The sequence below is a fragment of the Venturia canescens genome, chromosome 11 (genome assembly GCF_019457755.1).
Source record: "Venturia canescens isolate UGA chromosome 11, ASM1945775v1, whole genome shotgun sequence".
Taxonomy (NCBI): Eukaryota; Metazoa; Arthropoda; class Insecta; order Hymenoptera; family Ichneumonidae; genus Venturia; species Venturia canescens.
Window position 1 is genome coordinate 5564874 of NC_057431.1, and position 22023 is coordinate 5586896.

The following is a 22023-nucleotide window of genomic DNA, read 5'->3' on the forward strand; positions in this document are numbered from 1 at the left end:
TGGGATAACTTTGGTTCTCTTTGAAAAAAAGAGCGTTGAATGAATAATTATTTTCTTTTTATTTGCTCCATATTCGTATATACAGAGTGCAAAATGAATAGCGGAAGTGAAAGGAACTGTGGTCGAGTGGATTTTTTTATACAATCATTTTTCGTTTTTTCAATATCCTCAGATTCTTGATCGCGAGTTTCCGCTATTTTTTTCGCAGTCTCGCATCTTTTTCATTTGTTTTCAAGCACGTATTTATAACATTATGTATAAAACTTCATACTAAAAAAAGAAAATGAAAAAAAAAACGGTCAAAAGCGTCGAGAGACACTTTTGGCCTTTTTTCTTGCTGCATTACTTCCCTCCCCCCTCCTCCTATTTCTCTCCCTCAATTTCGATTAGGTCTATTTATTTTATTTCGTAAACTATAGTACCGTTATTAAATACAATAATAATAATCGACGATATTTTGTTGCCTTGAGTGATTTCACTTGGAAATCTTCAATATTTTTTATTCTTTTATTTTTTTTTTTTTTTTAATTTTTTTCATTTATTCATTTTCATTAAGTGGCTGTATTTTGATTTGCCATCTGTACAATGAATTTTTTCACCACACATATCATTATTGGACATAATAATATTATTTTCGTCCGCAGCCCCCAAAGTTGGTTCTTGGCTCGCGAAGGGATGGACGATTTCAGCGTGATTTTTTTCATTAATTTTAATCGAACGATCGGCCGTGCTTCACGATGAGAGTATCAATTTGTTCTTTTCACGAGGGAACATTTTGTCGATGAGATATTTGAAAATTTTAGCGCACGGACATAGACGAATTCAGCTTCAAAAGGCAGGAGAGAAAGTGCAATAAATGTTCTCCTTAAAGCCACTATTTTGTGAGATATTCGGAGAAGGAAATTTACAAATATAAATTGACGATCGTAGAACTCGACGATAAAACAAATAAATTCGATGGATTCGCTCCGTGTTCGGACGAATCATTTTTTACGGCCAGGGGCCGCCTTATGGCGGAAGGGAAAGTGTAAAAAAAACAAGAAGCAGAAAAAATGAAGAAAAAAAAAATAATAAAATCCGACAAAATTTCTTGCTTCTTTTGCTCCGCCAAAAATACTGCAAATATTTCTTTCGCAAGAACGTGTTCGATTGCATTATTATCGTATGTACATTATATTTAACGAACGACGATGCTGCACGGTGATGTCAAAAATGTAAACTGGGATCGGTGCGTTTATCGAGAGATTTTACAAAATAAAGATTTTCAAATACTCATAACTTTGCAAATAATTATATAAACATCGTGTGATTGAAGCGAAAATCACTCAGAAACGTCTAAATTCTTCGAGGGACGTTCGAATCCTCAATAAATTCAGGACACATTTTCATGTCATTTGTTCGCAACGTTAGAGGGCGTTTTAGTTTCTTTTTTTCTCATATTTTTAATGTTTCAATAGACAAAACTTTCTTAATCTAAATTCGTAACAATGCTCGTACAAAATATTGGTGTTCCTTTTGCATTTTTTTCTCTCATTTTCTCACTTTTTTATCTTCTATTGCGTATTCGTCGTTGATTCAACGAATCTATAATAATCGATATAAAATAATAATAATAATAATAATAATAATAATAATAATAATAATATTGAATACAATAAATCGATTGATTAAACGAATTAATTAGAAATGCCTTTGTGGGAAGAGTCAAAGTTGCCAATGACATTTCTCGAACGATTGGAACTTCGAACGACTCTATTTTTTTTCTCATGATTTTTCGAATTTTCCGTATATCATTTTTCTAAACAATTAAATTTATCGTGGATTCATTAATTTTATTGTAAAATTGAAGAAAAAAGAAAATAAGCGAAAGAATTATTCTAATACTGGTAGGAAATTAATCATCTTCGTGGACAAAACACATGGGAAACGAAAACACAGAAACGGAATATTGACGAATAAACAACATGAACGTTGGACACGGGAAGAAGAGCGACTTAAAAAATTGCTATTCATTTAAACGAACTTATCGCCCACATTTTTCTTCTTTCCTCTTTTCTCTGCCCCTTCTCCCCCGCCACTGTTTTCTAACTTCGAAGATCGGGCGATGATTAAAAAATATTTCTTAGTCCCTAACTTAGCGTTTATTCATTAATTCATTTGTTTATTTATAGATTTTTGTTGATTTATGTGTATACCATTTTCCAGGTACGCATGTTATTTTTATGCTCGTTTTTGTTTGTTTTTTTATTCTCTCGTATCTGAATCACGATTTTATTTACAGCCGGGAATGAGGGTCGACGTGATCGACCATTGAAGAAATGCTTCTTCGAGCTTTTGGATTTTTGCACCTAAAGAAAGACACTGGTTTTTGAATGCTCGATCAATCGATCAATTATTTAATGGAAAAACCCTCAGGAACGATTATCGAAGTGAACGAAAGTGAAAAAATAAATTTTCACATATGCAAATTCAGATAAAAAACGAAGGGAAAAGTCGAAACGTTGCCAACGGCCGATCACACCGACGGACTTTCCAATTCCTCAAAATAAATTCATTTCTCTGTGGCGTTAAAATTAATAAATTGCGGATTTCGTAATTACTTGTTTCTTTTGTTTTTTCAATATTTTTTTTTTTTTTCACCACGCGATACTTTGCGCGTGACAGTTTCATAGGAACATCCATTGTTGGAGGGTTCGCAATTGAGGCTCGTGAACCAAAGTTGTTCGATCTCGTTCTTCATCGTCGAACAATCGACTCGTCCACAAAGTATTGAGTCGATTCCTCGATCTATTCTCAAGTCGCCTTAAAAAATTTCGTGCCAATCGCGCAATCTCGATCGCTCCGAAAACTCTCATTTCTATCGGAAATATTTTTAGATCGTTTTCCTTTCATGATTCAACATTTTGATTCGGTTTCTGCACGTTTGTTTTCCATTCGTCATCGAAGTCACACTGGATCGAGTCTCACGCGATTCTATTGAATGTTCATGGTTTTTCTGCTAAAAACTTCGAACTTGGCAATTCTTTCTGGGATTCAGCCAATTTGAAAGTTGTTCGGGGAAGTTCAGAGACGAAGCTTCTAGTCGAATTCGATTTTGACGGGGTTCGACCTCGATGAACAAATGGAAAGCAACGGGGTGAGAAATTTGTTTGAATTTCGATAAAATCGATATTCGCAAAGCTCTCTAGTGATAAAGTAAATTTAAAAAAGAATTTTTCATTATTTTACGGTGTTGTTTATGAAGAATGAAAAGTATTTGTAGATTGGTGGACTCGAGGATTATTTAACGGCTTGTTTCTGAGGTTTTCGGCGTTGTTTGCGAGTCTGAGTTGCGTCAGGACGTTGTTTGGCAGTATTTCTACTTAACCGATCGATTTTGAGGTCGATAAAATGATTGGAATTGTCGTGATTGAGGGCCATCGCTCGCTTGGAGCCGCGTGTACGTCCGGCGATTCTTTCCATGTCGTCGAATTGCGCCTGGAGTCGCATGGCGAGTTCGAAATCCTTTTTCTCTTGGGAAATAAGTCTTTCCATACGAGATTGTTCCTCGATGATTTCTCGATCGAGATCGCACTTGTTTTCCTCGTGGAAATCGGAGTTTCCGGTGAGGGCGCCGTTCTGAAGATTTTTCGACTTTTTGTCGCGGTTCTTGTCGCTTCTCAAGCGCGTGGGACTTTGATCGGGAGAATTTTCGATGGAATCGACTTTGTCCGAGTCTTCGGTAACTTTTCTCCGTTTACCAGCGATTTTTTGAGAATTTTCCTTCCGTTTTTGCGACGAGGTTGATGAATTTTTTGATAAAGTCGTTGAGTTTTCTAGTTTTCGACGCTTTATTCGCTCGGCGATGTTCTCCACCGTGGAAGAATCGACTCCGACCCCTTTCGGAGGCCCCTCCTCCGGCGACGAATTTTCCGAGCCATTTTCCTCCTCCCGCTTCTCAGGACCGCCGCTCTTTTTCGTTTTGCCGATCGCCTGAATTTTCTTTCCTCTGCTCGACCGTGACGTCGATTCCGCTGTTTCATCGAGTATCAATTTCTTACTCACTTTCGTGCCGTTCAATATCCGATTTATACTCTTCGCGTAATTCTTATTCGCGTCGGCAAACACTCCCACTTCCGGTCCCCCCACATCCAGCCTTTTCGACGTTTCGCTACATTTTTGAATTCTTTTGCTCGTCGGTTGCTCGCTTTGATCCACTGACCCAGTCCCGTTCTCGCCCGCCATCGCTTTTTCTCGCTCCTCCATATGTTTACGTGCTTTCCCTGTAAAAGTGAGTTTCGACATATTGTTAGTTTCATTACTAATAAGAAAAAGCATTTTTCGGATCCAGTAAAAAATTGCCAGAAAATTTTCCGGATTTTAAATCATGAAAAGGCTCAATGATGAAGCCGGTAAAGGAAGTTTCGAGATTTTTTTAGACCTGGAAGAGTTTGAACGTGTGAGAACCTCCGGAGGAGACTTTGAGAAGCTTCTGAAGAGAACTTACTTTGCTGCGATCATATTTTGTAAACGGGAACAAAAATTTACCTCTAAAAGCGCTCCAACTGCAGCCGAGTATCCTCTTAAGATGAGTAGGCAAGGGAGGTTTTGGTACAGCGTTGGAAACGCGTTTTAGAATTGGAACGACTTTGATGAGTTTAGGATCGATGGGTCTGCCATCTGTGAATAGAGAAAAGCAAGTTAGAGAGGAAGAATAACGAATGATAAGGAGGATTGATAATTCTCAGTAATCTGTGTACCCGGTGACATTTTTAGAGAAGTGCGAGGTATCGGTTTAATGGGTTTAAAATGATGAATTTCCTGATTGATGCTATCGTGGCTGCCAGCGCTTTCAGCACTGCCAATGCGTTCGTCGTTGTCATTTTTGTTGAGACAAACTTCAACGTCGAGAATTTTCTTTTTGCTGCTTAAAATGTCGATGGGTACGTGCAATTCTTCCTTAGTGCGAGAGCCAAAAATTTGTGTTCCCGAGCAGCCAGGTTCGGCTATTAAATTGGAGTATTTGTTGACAGGTTGATTCGTCACGTTTCTCGTTACTAAATTTTGTGCCAAGTTTTGACTAATCCTTTCCATTCGTTCTGAGCTGGAATTTTTCACCGAATTCAACTGTTCGCTCTTATTCACAGACAAATCTAAATTCCCGCTGTCTTTCGCCTCATACAATTTCCCCACACTTTTGTTTTTGTTGAGCAATTGCTTTTTAGCAAACGTTTTTGCCAGTAATCTGTCACTAGCCAGTTGTGACAATTTGTCTGCCTCCTCCTCTGCCTGAATCTTCCTAATTAATGCTTCGTTCGCCAACCTTTCCGCTTCTCGCTCTCTTCGCATTTCCTCTTCGGCAGCTTGCAGTTGCGCCTCATATTCTCGCCTTATTTCACCTGCTGCGCTCAATATTATTTTCTTGGATGCAAAGCCTGTGCGAAAGAAGAAAGAGAACAAAGAAACTTGGCGTTAAATATTGATATTGATCTTTCCATTTTCCTGTTGCTTATATTCTTCCATCCGGAGCTTCTGTTTATTATACTTTAGTCAATTAACAGAAAGTACATTTGGTAAATGACACTGACATTTTTCATCGAGAATGGACAGAATTGGATCATTGTATTGTGGGTCCAAACACAGAAAAATATAGTAAAGTATCAAAATTTACAACAAATTCACGAGCTACTTTGAAAATATAAAAATTTTATGATCAACGTAGCTTAATGAGAAATGAGTAAAAAGAGCTCAAAAATGACAAGGAAAACGTCAGTATTGCAAAAACTGAAAATGTTGGTACAAACTTTTCGTGATAATTTGCAGGTACTCCGAACAGAACAATAAAGTTGAGAGAAAGATTGAAGAAAATTCGAGATGAAAAAAGAGTGAGGTTATGTCAGGTTTGTTTATTCGTAAAAGAGGGGGCAGGGGCTGGGGGGGGATGATGAGAGAGAAACAAAAATAAACTTACCAGAATGTAGTTGTATGTCTTGTTCGACACCGTTGTGTTTGCCCTCGACCTCTTTGGGGAATCTCGATCTAATTAATTGCCATAACGCTGAATTAACGAGAGTTTCGGATTTGGTGGCGGTCCGAAGCCAAGAACCGACTCTAACACGGCAAAGGGGACAACTTAAGCTGTTATGCTCAAAAGTGCCCTTGAGACAACGCAGACAAAGATTGTGGGTGCAGGGTAAAGTAACAGGCTCGATTAAAATTCCACGGCAAATCGGGCACATCAAATCACGCAAATTAACGTCACCCTCGGCACTACCGATCAACGATAAATCGTACAATTTTGACGTACGTTTTAAATACGTCGCCATTTTCACATTTTATTATTCCCCTCACTTCTTTCACGTCAGGCACACACTGCGACGATTTTTCATAATCCATCCACCTCCAACCTCGACCATCGACTAAGAAAAACGTTTTTTCGATCTTGAGATAAGAAACTTCCCATGTAATTTTATTGCGATTCGCTACCTCACAATCTTACCGCTGCGCAGCCAAAAATCGAAACATTTGTGAAAGTGGTCGCTTTATGGCACTTTATGGTCGTGTTTTCTCACCAATGTTGTTCATTTTTTTAAGTAATGATTTGATATAAGTAAGAATAATTGACTGGGAAAGAACATTTGCACAGCGATTGACACAAATCAAGGTCAAGTTGGCGGTCCTCTTCTCCTATTGGTTGTTTCGGTCCGAGCAGATATTTTGAGATTTGGAATTTTATCTAGTGTAGGTAACTTATCGACTGTAGATAAAAAGTTTTAAACTGAAAGAAAACCATGTGAGTGTTCACTCTAGATTTTTACTTGCAATTTCACGAACTTTATGTCAACGAAAGCAGTGCGAGAAACGCGTTGTGTTGAAGTCCGAGGAATTTCAATAATAAATCAAGTTTTTTCTTGATGTTGAAGAGTGAATGAAAGAGTATTTTCTCGTTACTGACAGATTCGAACTTTTCTCGATCGGCTGTATAATTGTACTTGAAACTAAAAAAAACTAGAGACAAGTACATTTTTGCCCTTTGGCCGGGCAACGGTAAAATCATGGGAATCAATGGTTGTAAGACTTACAATTCAAGAAACAAAATGTCAAATAAATGCAGAACTTGCCAAGCACATCGGATTACGAAAAAACAAAATTTCAAAAGAAGAAAAAGTGGACGCAAAAAATTACGACCACAAAAAATACAAAGAAAAAAAATTACAAAAACAAATTGCGACCAACAAAATTAAGGTCATAAAAAATAAAAAAAGAAGGTACAAACGGAAAAAAATTATCAATCGAAAAATTGAAACGAAAAAAAATTTGGCCGTTGTACATGCTCGCTTTAGTTCGTGGCCGTTTTAGCTCGTGAGCTTGATTCTCATAGAAAATTTGAAGGTTTTCGTTGCATAAACCACACGAAAATCGTACAGAAATTTTTAAAAATCGGAAAAAAACTAGCATAAAGTGATCTTTGCACCTCCAAGTGAATAATCAAAGAATCGGTTTTGAAAAGCGAGTTTTTCAAACCTCAAAATAGTTTTGCCAGTAAGTGAGGGGATGGGGGGTTCAAATGAACAATTATGTCATGAAAAATTTATATTTCATTTCGATTTCAGAGTGCAGGGTCCATCCAGTAGCAATACAATGATCACAACAGCGAGGGAAGCACAGTGAAAAAATTCGTTTCTCATTCGAGCCAGTCTTCGGTGTCAGCCCATTGGAGTTTCATACCTGGTTCGGTGCCTGGTTCGTAAAGTAGGCATTTAGGGGGGTTAGACCTGCCAGAAAAAAAATCAAGGAAAATGAATATTCTAATGTTTCACTCATAAAATTCATTTTTTCTTTATGATTTATTCGTTTTGATCATTCTTACCTGGAGAACTGTGCACAACCGATCATTGGAGGCATTATAGCGTAGCACTTAGGCCTCAAAACATTGAAGTACCTAAATCCGATCTCATCTGAGTTCATAGAGTCGATCTTTTTGAGACAATCGAAAAATTCTCTTTCGCATCGACACGAGTATCTGTGAAAAATGGAATATTTTTTGTTTCAATTTCATTTAATTTTATTATTCGTTAAAATGAATTTTTATTCAGTGAATTTTGTAACGTTCGAATATGTCAATTGACGAAGATTGAATTCAAGCTCAATTAATATTTTCACTAATTCCTATTTCTCATGAGATTTTTTCTTTCTTTTTTTTCATAGTTTCTCACCGTGGGCAATCACCGTCATTGTAAAGCGGTCCAAGTCTTCCACCTGATGGGATGATGTTCTCGCAGAGGTCATGATTCTGAAAGCAAGCATTGATTTTCGAGGAGACTTCGAGGTCCTTGTTGTTCTTCCTTCCATTTCCCTCGCTACCCGGGTTACGATCTGAAAAGTGAGAGCACCCCGAGGCTTGAATGGAGAACGAGAAAATCAAGGATTTCATTGGAAAACATGATATCAAGTGACTCGATAGAGTCTCGGGACAAGTACTTGATGACAGCCCTGTCATCTGCTGTCCAGAGGCTCGCGCCGAGACTATACAGAAAATTGAACTGGAGACTAATTAATAAATTCTCATTCGATTTTTTAACTGCTATAACAAAATAGCAAGGAGAATTCAAATTTTCTGAAAAATAATTTGAAAAAATTGTGACTTTTTATCTCACCCGGATAGTCGTCGTCGTCACCAACTGGTGGGCTGTTGAAAATAGGCGCTTGGTGATGCTTTAAGACAATGTCGATCACTTTATGAATAATTCCATTCCCGTGACCTATTAATAAGCTCCTGGTAGATCGCCTCGTCGAGTTCTCAGGGGATATGCTGAGGTCATTTTCGCTGCCGTTGGAATCCTCGGAAAGGGATCGTCCGTGAACGACTATTGCGAGAGAAATGCAAACGAGCAAGGAGGTTCGAGCCACGAAAAACATTTCTGCGTGCTTCGATTCGTTGGAGAATCCTGATGAACTAAAATTCGACGTTCTCGTAATTTTACATTTTTTATTCAAACAAATCCCCCAAATTCATCGCTCCATGACTCCAGTTACGGGAGAGATGAGAATTTCGAGAAAACAAAAAACAGAAATCGATTAAATCGATCGTGAAAAAAACTATCGAATTTGATTTTACAGAGTTTGGCTCACCGTGTTCAATTGAAATTTTCTAAACTTGTCCGATCGCTTCCTCAAGCTCCACAATAATACAGTTCCTCAGCCAAAACACGTCCTTATATTGCTCGTTACGACGAAATAGAATTGTAAAGATGATTGAATAGTGTCAAGAAAAAAAGAGCGTCAATAAAAATGCGGGACACTTGTGTTTGCATTTTTGTTTCTTGATTCGTAATCATAGTTTTACTTACGAGCCTGTAAATTGCTTGCGGCTTGATTTCGCTCTTTTTTTCCTCAAAACCCGTTTGAAAAATAGATAAAGCTTATTCGTAGAAATTTTTTGTTAAACAATTTATCGTCAGGGAACAGAAACATCAAATTTTTGGGGAGTTGCGCCCCCGGACTAGTCACGCCGTTTCTTCATCGATTTTTTTTTACTCAAAGTGTTTCAATTTTCTTTCGTTGCCCTATTCGGCCTGAAAAAAAAAACAAGAAAACTCAAATTTTTCTTCGAATATGACAAAGTTGAGTTTTTCATTTTTTCTAATATATGGACAAAAATTTTGAGTTTTTTTCTACTCTCCTAAGCGCCAAGAATTTTTTTCCGTTTTTTTATGAAAAAATGCTGCGTTTGGCTTTCCAGGAATTTCAGGTGTTTTCAAGTTTATTGCTCCAAAAGAGTTTCGCTGCTTTTGCAATTTTTTGATGATTTTTATTTTGATATATTTTTTGTCTCGTTGAAACGGTTTTTTATGTCCATGAATGTCTGGTAATAAAGTTTATTCGCTCACAATATTTCGATATTTGATTAGTCGAATGTCGTCGAATTTTGTAACTTGCCAATGTGAAACTATGAGGCCACAAGCCTGTTCGAAGCTTCAAGGATTAACGCTACGTTAAATGTTTGTTTAATTATTTCGAAAGTTAGTATCGTTGGATTGTTTTTTCAGTTGCACCGAATGAAGGTTTGATTACAGAAACTCCGACAGCCATGAAATATTGGACGAGGCTACATGGTATCGAGAAAATCTTTCGTCAACCGTGATGTGGTTTCAAGGAAAACGCTGTCAAAACTCCAAAGTTGGGCAATTCGTCGGCTCGAAGCTCAAAAAGCAACGTCGGTTGAAAATTTTGACGAAAATGATTGGAAAAATTGTTTTTTTCTCATTCGTTTGGCAGTGATCAGAAAATATTTTCTTTTTTCTTCTCCTAGGCAAAAAGTCAAAAGTGTTTTTTCAGTCCAGAAAGTTCGAAGTGTCGAACCATTCGAGCCTCTTATTTTTCGAACGGTTCAAATCGTTCTTTTCGTATAAAAAAAAAAATAAAAATATTTTAGTACGAATGGGACTAAAATGAGGCAAATATTTGGAACTTTCGTCCAGTAGCAGCAACTTTCATCGTGTCTCGTAGATGGAAAAAAATATAACGAATCCATAGCGACGATAAGAATAAAGGGTTACGGAATATTTGAATGGAAAAATGGCAGAAGCAGAAACTTTTTCCATATAACCGCGACTTTTCAGAGGTTAAGAATCGGTCCAAATTTCAAGTGCCCTAGTTTGCGCCACCAAAAAATACGCTCATGTCAAAGGAATACGTTAAGCTCGAAGAGGTCGCTATCGAAGATCGAAGGGGAAACAAAAAAATGCATCAAAAAAATAGATCGGCTTGTAGTAATCACTGAGCCACTATAATTGTTTAATTATTAAAGAAATACATTTTGGAATTTATCGAAAACAGGTGAAAAACAGATTCGCTACCGCGACTCTAGATATACAGAAATTGTGAGAAAGTCGTCAATTGTGAGAGTGAAAGAAATCAATGAAAAAGATGGTTCCATTTTGTGAGGAGCAACAAACAATGTCAAACGAAGTATCTTTGCAAGCTTTTCCCTATTGGATTTAAACAAGGTAAATATCGACTCTCTAACATAACCTCAAAAAAATCAAGCTAATGAACTTTGAAGACGATCGTAAAGTCTGATGAACGTTTTTGGGCAATTTTTCACTCTGGCACCCAATCCAGTGGTTAACCAAACTTATTTTTTGTTTATTTTTATTGCAATAGTCCTAAAATACTAGAAAATGAACAAACATCCCAAAATACTTGAAAATATTAAAAATTTCTGACAAGGAAGTTTACGAAAACACTTGAGAATACGAAAATGAAATCGTGAGTATTTCCTAGAAAGAAAAAGTACCTAAAATTACAAAAGAATCGTAGGAGCTACGTTCGAGTTTGCTTAAAAAAATTAAACTACTTTAACCTACCCGATGGAGACCAAAAATCCTAAAATATACTATAAAGTACTCTACGAATAATCATAATTTACTCTCCGCACAACCTGCAAAAAATTAATTTCCAAAAATGATGTTTCCGAGTTCCAGAGAGCTTTGGAGAGCTGGGAAAAAAATTTGAATCCTCTAATTTGTTCAAAAGAGCATAAAACCGTGAGTATAATTTTCTCTTTGTGCCAAAATCGTCCTCGCAGTGATAAAATACATTCGAATCAACTCCTTGAGAACAGAAACCTTTTGAAACGATAAAAAAAAGAAAGCGAACCTCAAATTCCAACGATTTTTCCACTCGAAAGTACTCGCGGACTCCTAATTTTTAAAAACTTCGTTTTATAGTTCTAAAACAATGTTGGGGGCCTAGAGAGCACCGGAGTGGCGATAAGTTAGAGGGAACCAGGCCGAAGGATGATGCACTACGGTTCGTGGCTGCAGCAGGGGGCAATGCTGGACAACCAGCGTTACTACAATCGTTACATGGACGAAAGAACGTTGTACGAGACGCGAGGTGATGTACCTGAGGAGGTGGACAGCGAGCAGACCGGAGACGAGACCCAGGAGACGATGACGTCGGCGACGTCGTGCGAACGGAGCACGAGCGCGGACATATTTAGGCTGGAGTTTGCAGCGGCGCAGTGGTCCAAATTGGTTTCAAACGCGGAGGGCTTGTTCAACAAATTGATGGTGAACAATGTTTTGCCAGACTGCGAGCAGGACCAGATCGAAGAGTGGCTTTGCCTGAAGCAGGAGTACGAGGAGTGCATAGGAAGCGACGAAACTGTGAGTCTCCAGGGCTACCAAGAGACGGCGAGAAGATCGTTGGAGATAATCGAAGAAGTCACGGAAACTGATGAAAAAACTGACGAGTCGAGAAACGGAGGAGGCAAATTCGGTCGGGAGGCCTCTGGGGACTCGCCGGAGAGTGAAATTTCTGAAGAGGATGATCTCGAGGAGGACCTGGAGGAGGAAGAGGAGGAAAAAAGCGACGCCGAGAACTCGGACTTCCAGGAGAAGCTCGACGAGCTCATGAACCGCTTCAAACTCGAAACTGACGAATTGATAAACGCCCAGTCCTACGAATTCGAGGCTTCGCAAATGGCCGAGCCAAAAATCATGACCGAATTCAACAGCAATTTGAACAACAACAACGATTACGTGCCAATCGTCAAGCCAATACCGATTCGGAATCCTAACACGAGGAGAAACTCCATGCTGCCGGGATCCGAGATGTGCAACGAGGTGATGACCTTCAACAGTGGATTCCGACCCTGCCGGAATCGAAACGACCTCGAAATCAACCACGAAATCCTCCGGGAGGCACGGGCCGCTTTGGAAGTCGTCCCCGAACCGATAAAAACCTTGAAAACACTCACGGCCAATAACGAAGCGAAACAATCGTTGGTCAACAAAATCCAAACGGATCTGGAGATCGCCCAGCGCCAGATTATCGAGCTCCAAGCGACGATTCGCTCCAAGGAACGGCTCATCGAAGACATGAACAAAAATTCTGACGTCCGGAGCTGCGTGAAGGAGAAATTTCAACGGAAACGTAGCAAACTCCAGGAAGAGTATTTCAACACCCGGAGCCAGTTGGCCCAGGCCGAAAATTCTTCGGCTTACGAGGACGGCGAGCAGTCCGAAGCCGGCCGACGCGAAGTTCAGCGGTACAAGGCAATGGCGATAAACTACGAAAAGCGGCTCGTCGACATCGAAATGATGAGACAGATCGCCGGGGATTCCGCCAAAAAAGTCCTCGAGCTCGAATCCTCGTTGAATTCGTCGAAAAAACAAATGGAGAAGCTCAAACGCCAATTGAAGAAGGAAGAGGACCGGAAACGCCAACTGGAACACGAGTTGTCCGAGGATCAGAAGAGGATCCGAGAGTTGGAGGAAAAATACAACCTGACGGCGTCGAAACTCCGGGAAATTCAACAATCCGAGTCCGAGGACGAGAGACACTCGGCCTTCAAGCTCGACGATCCCAAGACTTCGGAGCGCAAGCTCGACGAGCCGAGGAACGCGGATGCCAAGCCCGAGGACGAGAGGAATTTGAGTGCGAGGCTCGAGGACGTGAATTGCGACGAAAAGAAGAATCTTTTGGAGGTGAGCGCGAGAATATCCCACTTGGATCAAGTGCTTAAGGAAAAATCGATGAATTTGGAGCGGATGACGGATACGGACGAGCGGGAAGCGCTGCGCCACGAAATTCGAAATCTCCGACGAACCCGAGAGTGCCTGATCGAGGAAAAATGTGGTTTGGATGAAAAGTTGCAGAAGGAACGGACTTTGAGCACTTTGGAGGAGAGAAAACTGTTGGAATGTGGCGAAACGATCGAGGCGATTGACGCGATGATCGAGCACAAAAACGAGATGATTTGCGGCAGGAAAAACTTGGACGTCAAGCAAGCGCAGCGTGAAAACAGCGAGCGGATGTTGAGCCAGTTGGAGAAGCTTTCGGACTCCGAGATGCGCACCCTTTTCGACAAATATTTCTGGAAAGTCATCGACCTCAAGCAAAGTTCGAAGAACCTTGAGATTCAGTCCGCCGAATTGGAGCGTCACGTTGAGCTCCAGGACAAACGAATACGGAGTTTGACCGAAGCTCTCCAGTGTATTAAAATCGAGGCTGAGCGCCGGCTCGTCGAGTTGCAGCACAAACACGAGGAGCATTTGCACCACATTTTCCGTCACATGACCGACGAAAACAGCGCCGGCACCGGCTACGATCTCATCGATCGCAATCTCGAACTTGCTCGCTTCAAACGCGAAAACAAAACCCTCCGACGCCGCTTGGCCGAGTTCGAAGCTCTCCTCAAGTTACCCCATCCCAACAACCCGACAACGACCCGCAAAAACTTCACCAGCCCACCGAGAATCGTGCCGCAGGAATTGAGAAAAATCGCTCCCAAGACCAAAGTCACGAGGGAGGGCAATAAACTTATAATACAAAAGGAATAATTCGCAATCGATTGCTCAGTCACAATCTCGCTAGAGATCAAAGCGAATCTACATTTTTTCCAAAGGCTTTTATCGATTATCGAATTGATCGAATTGGAAGCAATCGACTACCGACGGAAAAGTGATTCCTTAACTCGCATCTCTATCCCTTGCGTTCACCATTTATATTGGAATGTTTCTGAAGTTGCTCAAAGTAGAAAAAAACTGCTCAAGTGATCTTCCCTTTACTCATAACTTCGGTCTGTCAACAAATGAATTACGCGAAATTCCACACGTTCGATTAGTCAGTTAATAAAAATGTGATAATCTTAGTGAACTCAGTTTAATTGCAGACGCGCAAAAACTTTGGAAGCTGAACTTTTGAGTTTTTGCAACTGAAGAGAGAAATAAAAATATTGTTAATCCGCACGACTCGCGTGCACGGTAATCAAACAATTCAGTATTCAACTTCCACTTATTTCTGCAAAAATCAAACTGCTGTAGAGAATCTTTAATTTTTAATACTCTTTTTTGAATAACATGGAAAAAGTCAATTTTTTATTCTCCTTTACTCCAAACTATTTTATAGTATTTCAACGTTTTATTTATTGTCATTTTTGTAAATAAATATGTCGATTACGTAACCAAAAGTGTTTATCGTCCAAAACATAATCAAAAAGTGAATAAAAACTTTTTCGAAAATCGCGCCTCTCGCGTTCTTTGTTCACTGGGGAACTCGTTGAACCCCCGAAAAGTTATTAAAAGATGCTGCAAACCAGCGAACCACGAAAAACCGTCCCGAGACACTGAAGTTTCGAGAAATCGATTCCAGCGAGATTTTATGAGCCCGAGACTTCGTTCCTGACTCTTTCGAACTTGATCGAATTTCAGGTAACGAGGCAAAAGCATGTCTCCGTTGATCCGAGTCCCGTGACGAAAAATCTAGTTCACGAACGAGTTAAGATCAATAAACGTGAAAAATCTTGTGGATCGACCAAATTTTATGGATCAGCGAATCGAGCCCTAACGTTTTCTCAACATTTTACAGAAAAAATATTAAAATTACGACGACGATAACGGATCGATGGGATTTTCACGAAAGATCGTGTCGGTTCGATGAACTTTGAAATTATTGGCATTTCCATGGCTCTCCAAACAAATGTCTCGAGGGCATTGTACCATGAAAAATAAGCATGAGGAGTAGCAACAACCAAATATGAATAATTGAATATTAAATGTCTTTTTTTATCTTCAAATTTTGAGTTTTATAGCACTGAAAATATTTTTAATTATTCACTTTTTCATTCCTCCATTTTCATCGATGAATTTATCGGTTTTGGATAAAGGGAGAAAAAAAACGTTCGGGGAAGAAGCTTCGAAAATGGCGGATGCGAAATTTATATTCTCATCAATTTGAGGAAATGTCTTGAGCGAGAAAAGGATAAAAAATAAATATGAAAATGAGGTGTACACGAGAGACTTTTTTGAATAATGACGGACACACGGTCGAGGATTAAGGGCGATCTCTTTCGAGTGAGTCGTTATCCTCGCGTCGTCTTCGAAAAAGGGTTGGCAAGCAAAGGAAAATGAAAAACAAAAATTAAGTGCCGTCGCCGGGGGCAATTCGGTCGGTATCACGAAATCGGGCATAAACGAATCGGGCTAAAGACCGAGAGAGAAAGATTTCTCGCGTTGTGCATAATTCGCTCGTTAAGTGTGTACTTGGATGAGTATTTTGTATTAAAAAAACACTCGTTTTTTATCCTTTTTTGGGGAAAAAGAATTGTTCAAATTATTGGCAAATTGGTGGAATTTTCAATTTCGGAAAAATTTTTATTTCGTAAAAAATTGTGATTTTTAAAAATCCATTTTTTCATCATTTTTTCAATAATTTTACAATAAAATCCTCTGAATTCAGAGATCGAATCTGTGGACACTTTTTTTTTCATAAAATTCAATAATAATTTATTAGCTTGTTCGTTGAAAAATGAGAGAAAAAAAATCAGAAAAATTCACTTCCCTCAATTCACTGTTTTGTGCGAATGTTTCCGTTCTGCGTGTCTGAGATGCCAAATGTGCAAGCACCGAGAAGAAACGTGACGAACCAGCAACGACATTAATGAACGATATAACGAATGCCCTCAACAATAAATCTTTCGAGGATTGCCTTTCGAGCGAGCAACGAAAAAAAAAAAAAAAAAAAAAAAAACAACAACAACAACGAAGCAGGACAAAAAAGAAAATGTAGGGAAAGAAAAAACAGGTTTCCTCGTAAACTCGTGCGATAGAAATCTCGTTAACGAGACCTTTCGCACTTGCAGAAAATATTTAGCACGAATTTCAAAATTCCTTTAATGGAGCTGTCAAAATGTAGATAAGAAAAAAAATAGAAAATTCAACTTGTTGGATTTCTCTATTTTTGTTGAATGAAATATTCGAGAAATGAGAAGAATCAAAAATCTCGATGAAACATTTTGGAAAAATGTATCTAAAATAATTTGGAAAAGTATTCAAACCTTTTTTCTTGATTGCTTTCAAAATTACTCATTTTTACTCGATTGAATGATTTTGTCGTAATAACACGAAAATGAGAATATCGAAAATCGATGAGGGGGAAAAAAAACGTGAAAATGACGTAGCGGATTATTTAACGTCAGAACGAGAATCGGAAACTTTTTAGTATTCCAGGGGAACCTTACGACGATAATCATAGCAGTGGTAATAATCGTTATTACGTTACACGTAGTCCCCATAATAATAATGTATGTGTAGAAAAAGAAAACGAGATAAAAAGGGAGGACGAGTTTAAAAATAGAAAAATCAAGAAAAAATCTCGTACGTGACATTTTTAGCGGCATTAAATGCCTCGAATCTCGATTATGCTCGTGAGTGCATGTGTTCTCCTCGGAAACTCGTTTATTCACCTCGTTCTCGTTACTTTAATAGTATATGCACGTATATTTATTAGTGTTTCATGTTAAGGGTACAAAAACATTTTTTTGAAAGGTTCAAACCGTAATAAAGCTGGAAAGAAAATTTTTCATTTCCAAAGATTCTTACTTTATGAATTTGGTGTTTGAAAAAATATTGAAAAAATGTAATAAAATCAAAATTCGTTTCGAGGCCTTTCGAGGCGAGGCCTTTTGGGGGCAAAACTCATTTTTCGACATTTTTTAATCAAAAGTACACCGAAATTTGACTTAGTTGGTTTTCGGGATCGCTGCATCGAGTCTGACGTCAAATTTTGGAAATACAAAATATTCTACTCGATTTGGTGGAACCGGAAATGCAACATTTTTTTTTTAACCGAAAGTTTGAAGTTGAGAATTTTTTTGGAGGCTCTGAACCCAAATCTGAGGGCAAAATTGATGTACAAAAATCGAAAATCATTTTTTTTCATATTCGCCATTGTTTATTGAGCTATGAACAGTAAAAAGTTGATTTCGTACGAGGGATTTGGTATTTTGTACAATTTTACGATCAATTTGGTCTGAAGAAAGTTGAGAAACGGTTTCTTGGCTCAAGAAACTCTAAAGTCAATAAAAATGTGAGTAGAAAAGTTCGAGTGCATACAACAGTAAAATTTCACTTGAAACGACGAATTAGTTAAAAAAAAAAGGAAAAAAAATCGTCATATTCACTGCTGAAGGACAAAAAGAAAGATTGACTTTCTTACGACCTTGAAAAGTTACAGTTATATTCAAGAGTTTCGTATTTTCACACGCTTCGAAGATCAGCAGCCATGAAAATAATTCCGAAATCCTTTCGCAACTGTAAAATATCTGTAAATATTTTAATTTATTTTTTTTTCAATAAAAATGTGGAGCGACGATCGTTGAAAATGATCAGAAGTTTTGCTCCACTCGGGCCTTCCAAAGACGCGGGAAAAAACATAGTTACCTCGCTAGAGGGCGCCACGTGTCACGTCCTCAGCGCTGTCAGGAAATATTCTTCACTCTTTCGAATAGTGGAGCAAGAAATTTGTCAATGACGCGAAGAAAACTGAAAAAAAATTGTAATGGGATAAAAGATTTAGTAAAAATCCAAAAATTTTAAGTCATTTTGACTTTTTTTGCTTAAATTTGTTTTCGCGGAAATTATTGACACGCAGTTTCCGTAGTGTAGTGGTTATCACGTGTGCTTCACACGCACAAGGTCCCCGGTTCGATCCCGGGCGGAAACATTTTTTTTCCTCCTACGAAAATTTACTCCAAAACTACAATTTTACTCCAAAGCTACGATTTTTCTCCAGAAATAAAAAATTATCTGCTAAATCGATCGAGCATTATTGTTTTTTTCATTTCATGGATTCGAAATTATTTTCTTTCGGTACGGGAATCTCCGACCCGAATTTTTCACCGAAAATCGATTTTCTGTAACAAAAAAAAAGCATTTGACTGCGTTTCATGTTTCATGTCAAATTTGGCTGTGGAAATTGAATCAATCAAATAATTGAGCACGTTCAATCTCCCCTTAACAACACTCGTTGCATCGCTAAGCTAAATACATCATTTATATTTTTGCTTTCAAGTCAGGATGGCCGAGCGGTCTAAGGCGCCAGACTCAAGGTTCGCACCTTCTCAGCGTACGCTGAGCTCACTGGGATTTCTGGTCCTCTCTGAGGGCGTGGGTTCGAATCCCACTTCTGACAATTTTTTTTTTTTCTCGTCAACGATTTTAGGATCCCTTTCTTCTTGTGGAATGAAAAATTTGTAAATGCTAAAAAAAATGTGCACTTTGGATCGACTTTTCATTTTTTTACACTCGAGAGACTCCGGAAAGTTTTTTAGCTCTGACATAACCTGTGATTCTTGCTCCGGAATATTTTTGCTCCAAAATCCTTCAATTTTGGATAATCCTCACTCAAAATATTTCAAATCACGGTCGTTCGTGTCCCAGCAGAAAAAAATGTTCTTTGGCACAGTGATTTAGTTATTTTATCATTTTACAATGACAAATGTCAATTTTGACACTGCTCCAAGGCCGGTATAACGATGAGACGGATCGAAAAAATTTTTGGTGTCCAACCAACCTGTTCATGTTTTTAAATTAATCAACTTTTAATTAAACTTGATTAAATCATTCCGAAAAATGATTTAAAAAATAATTCATAAACATACTGTTCCATTAGGATTGAAAAATTTGAGCTTGGAGCTCCGATCAAATGACTCGTTTCCAGTAATGGCACACCTAAAACAAATGAACATCATCATTAGTCGGATAATTGTATTTGTAAGAGTCGATCGAGCGTATAATATTCAAATAACGGTTAAAAGTCGTTCGTAAGAATAAATAAATAAATAAAAATAAAAAAACATTGTCAGATATAATCTGTAACGGATAAAGAACTTTATGGTAATTACTCCTCAATTATGTCGTCCACATAATGCAAAATAGTAAGCTTCGATGTGAGAGCAATGTTTAAGCATAAAATACGAGGTTTAAATACGTGGGGAGTCGAGCTAAATCGTTCGTCGTTTTTTTTTCTATACCAAACGAATCACATAACAGAGACTTTTAAAAGAACACATTCGAATCGAAATACAGTAAGATGAATGGAAATAAATTGAATTTTTGACGTTTTAAATAAAAATAGGGAAAATTTGATTTTTTCTTGTTTTTTTTTTAATTTTCAAAATTTTATAATTTTTTTATCCAAATTCGTACGTTATGAACAAAGCCAATTAATAAATAACGAAAATTTGTTTGTTTTTTAATTTTCAAAATTTTATAATTTTTTTTTCCAACTTCAGACGTTTGTCTGGTTCGAATCGATTGGAAAACAAATAATTTTGAGTTTCGAGTAATTTTTTAAGGATCCCGAGCCTCAATCGACTTTGGAATAGCCTGAAGAGATTGGAAGAAAGTTTCCGCGTGAAAAAGCTCGTAACCAACAATTAGAGATAACTCGGTGACGTTCATTGAATATAAATAATTCTGGAAACCTATTACGAATGTTTTTCAACGTTTTTATTGTTTACCAGTGATATATGAGCCTGTCACTTACTCGAGATGGTTTAATTAACATAAATTTATTTATTAGCCTTTTGGAACGCGAAAATATGCCACTGAAGAATGGAGCACACGAGACGCAAGTAGTGAAAGCAGCGTGAAATCATTTCATCGAAAAAAATAAAAAATTTCAAAATTTCTCATTCAACAAAATCCTCAAAAAACCATGAAAAACCACTTTTCCTAATTTTTCACAGCTGACGTAGCATTTTGGATAATATTTTCCAAAAATTCGTCAAATTTTTCTCAAACAACAATCTCAAAATAAAAATCAATGAGTAATCCAACGAAAAATTGTAAAAATTATCAAAAACCCAAAACAAAACCAAAACTTCAATAAAACATCGATTTTTCTATCCACAATTACGAGTATTTGGCAAAACCATTTGACAGATTAATAAAAAATACATTTTATTTCATTCAAACATAATCTCGATGCTCTTACATAGCGGGCGCCAGTTTATCGAGTAGTTTCCTAGACAGATGGTCGCTTTGCCACATGTTACCTAACTGTAGCCCCCCCCCCCCTCCCCTTTCCCCCCACCCCATGCAAGAGATGAGACAAGAGTGGTGTTTAAGTGCCTCTTTGTGCTTCGACATTGCTCATGCACTTGTGCATGGACGTTTAGTGTATCAGGTGCCTTTGATCATCTTCTTGGACGTCTTTCATCCCGACATATCGAAACTCATGAGGAAGTCCTGTCAGGACGAGTGCTTGCATCGCTTTATGCCAATGGAAAAAAAAAAAAAAAAAAAAAAAAATAATAATTTAAAAAAAAGTTTTTTTAAATAAATAAATTAAATATTTTAATGAATTATTATATTTGATATATTTTATTGTATAAAATATTTAATAAATTAAATATTTTATAATAAATATTTAAATTATTATAAAATATTAAAAAATATTTTAAATTATTATAAAATATTTTAATAATAATTATTATAAAATATTTATAATAAATATTTTATAATAAATATTTTAAATATAATATTAAATATTTAATAAATTAAATATTTTTATTAATTTATTGAATTTTTAATGGATTAAATAAAAAAAATTTTTTTTTTTTTTTTTTTTTGAGAGAGCAATAAAATCGAAAGTTCTATATCTCGTGGTTGCAATAAAAAGTCATAAAGGAACGAGGAGAGAATAAATATTGGTGGAAATTATGAAAATTGTACAATGTAAATATGTTCGATAATAAAAATTAATTGACCATTTTTTTATGTTTCATCGGAAGAAATTATTACGGAGGGAGCTTGTGTAACGGTTATTCTCTCTCTCTTTCTCGCTTTTCTTATGATTTTTCGGCACGCATTAATTCCTTTTTTCTTACTCGTTTCTCCGGGTTCGTAACATTTAAGTTTATTTTTTCTTTTCGTTTGCTCCGAGTTGTTTTTTTGTTTATCTTCTTTATTTTTCAAGAGTGGAGTTACTCCGGTGGGATGCGTACAAAAAGATGTAATAATTTGTCAGAAAAAGTTCACTCCTGCACCGGAGTCATGGGACGGGGGCACGCGACACTTTTTTTCCATTTTTCTTCAGCGACCTTCGATGCTGTATACGCGCATTTAATCGACGGCTAAAAGTCACGGATCCTCGGAGGACCACCCGACGATTCATAGCGCACTTAATTTTTATTCACACCAGCTTTCAAGGTGTGCAGGGGAAAAAACATTTGTTACTGCATTCCCGAAA

The 22023-nt window shown here is 37.6% G+C and overlaps 3 protein-coding genes and 2 non-coding genes across 6 annotated transcripts; 3 read left to right on the forward strand and 2 right to left on the reverse strand.

Moving 5' to 3' along the window:
• Positions 1–40: 40 nt before the first annotated feature.
• On the reverse strand, positions 41–6485 carry LOC122418523 (E3 ubiquitin-protein ligase RNF169-like). The gene is made up of 4 exons (XM_043432779.1): positions 5951–6485; positions 4740–5414; positions 4528–4659; positions 41–4262 (listed from the first exon to the last, which is right to left on the reverse strand). The coding sequence occupies exons 1-4, from the start codon at positions 6303–6305 to the stop codon at positions 3280–3282; spliced, it is 2145 nt and encodes a 714-aa protein (XP_043288714.1). The 5' UTR covers positions 6306–6485; the 3' UTR covers positions 41–3279.
• A 1069-nt stretch (positions 6486–7554) lies between these two features.
• Positions 7555–8898, reverse strand: LOC122418526 (phospholipase A2-like). Its single transcript, XM_043432782.1, has 4 exons — positions 8637–8898; positions 8196–8355; positions 7850–8002; positions 7555–7754 (listed from the first exon to the last, which is right to left on the reverse strand). Exons 1-4 carry the CDS (start codon positions 8896–8898, stop codon positions 7664–7666), a joined length of 666 nt encoding a protein of 221 aa, XP_043288717.1. The 3' UTR covers positions 7555–7663.
• Positions 8899–9571: 673 nt separating this feature from the next.
• Positions 9572–15011, forward strand: cos (kinesin-like protein costa). 2 transcript variants are annotated; one of them, XM_043432778.1, is made up of 3 exons: positions 9572–10988; positions 11460–11528; positions 11712–15011. In XM_043432778.1, exon 3 carries the CDS (start codon positions 11781–11783, stop codon positions 14328–14330), a length of 2550 nt encoding a protein of 849 aa, XP_043288713.1. In that variant the 5' UTR covers positions 9572–10988; positions 11460–11528; positions 11712–11780; the 3' UTR covers positions 14331–15011. The 2 variants fall into 2 exon arrangements, with proteins under 2 accessions (XP_043288713.1, XP_043288712.1); XM_043432777.1 differs by having other exon boundaries at positions 11466–11528.
• A 3408-nt stretch (positions 15012–18419) lies between these two features.
• TRNAV-CAC (transfer RNA valine (anticodon CAC)) lies at positions 18420–18492 on the forward strand. Its single transcript has one exon. It is a non-coding gene; the product is annotated as a tRNA-Val (tRNA).
• A 347-nt stretch (positions 18493–18839) lies between these two features.
• Positions 18840–18960, forward strand: TRNAL-CAA (transfer RNA leucine (anticodon CAA)). The gene is made up of 2 exons: positions 18840–18877; positions 18916–18960. It is a non-coding gene; the product is annotated as a tRNA-Leu (tRNA).
• Positions 18961–22023: the final 3063 nt, after the last annotated feature.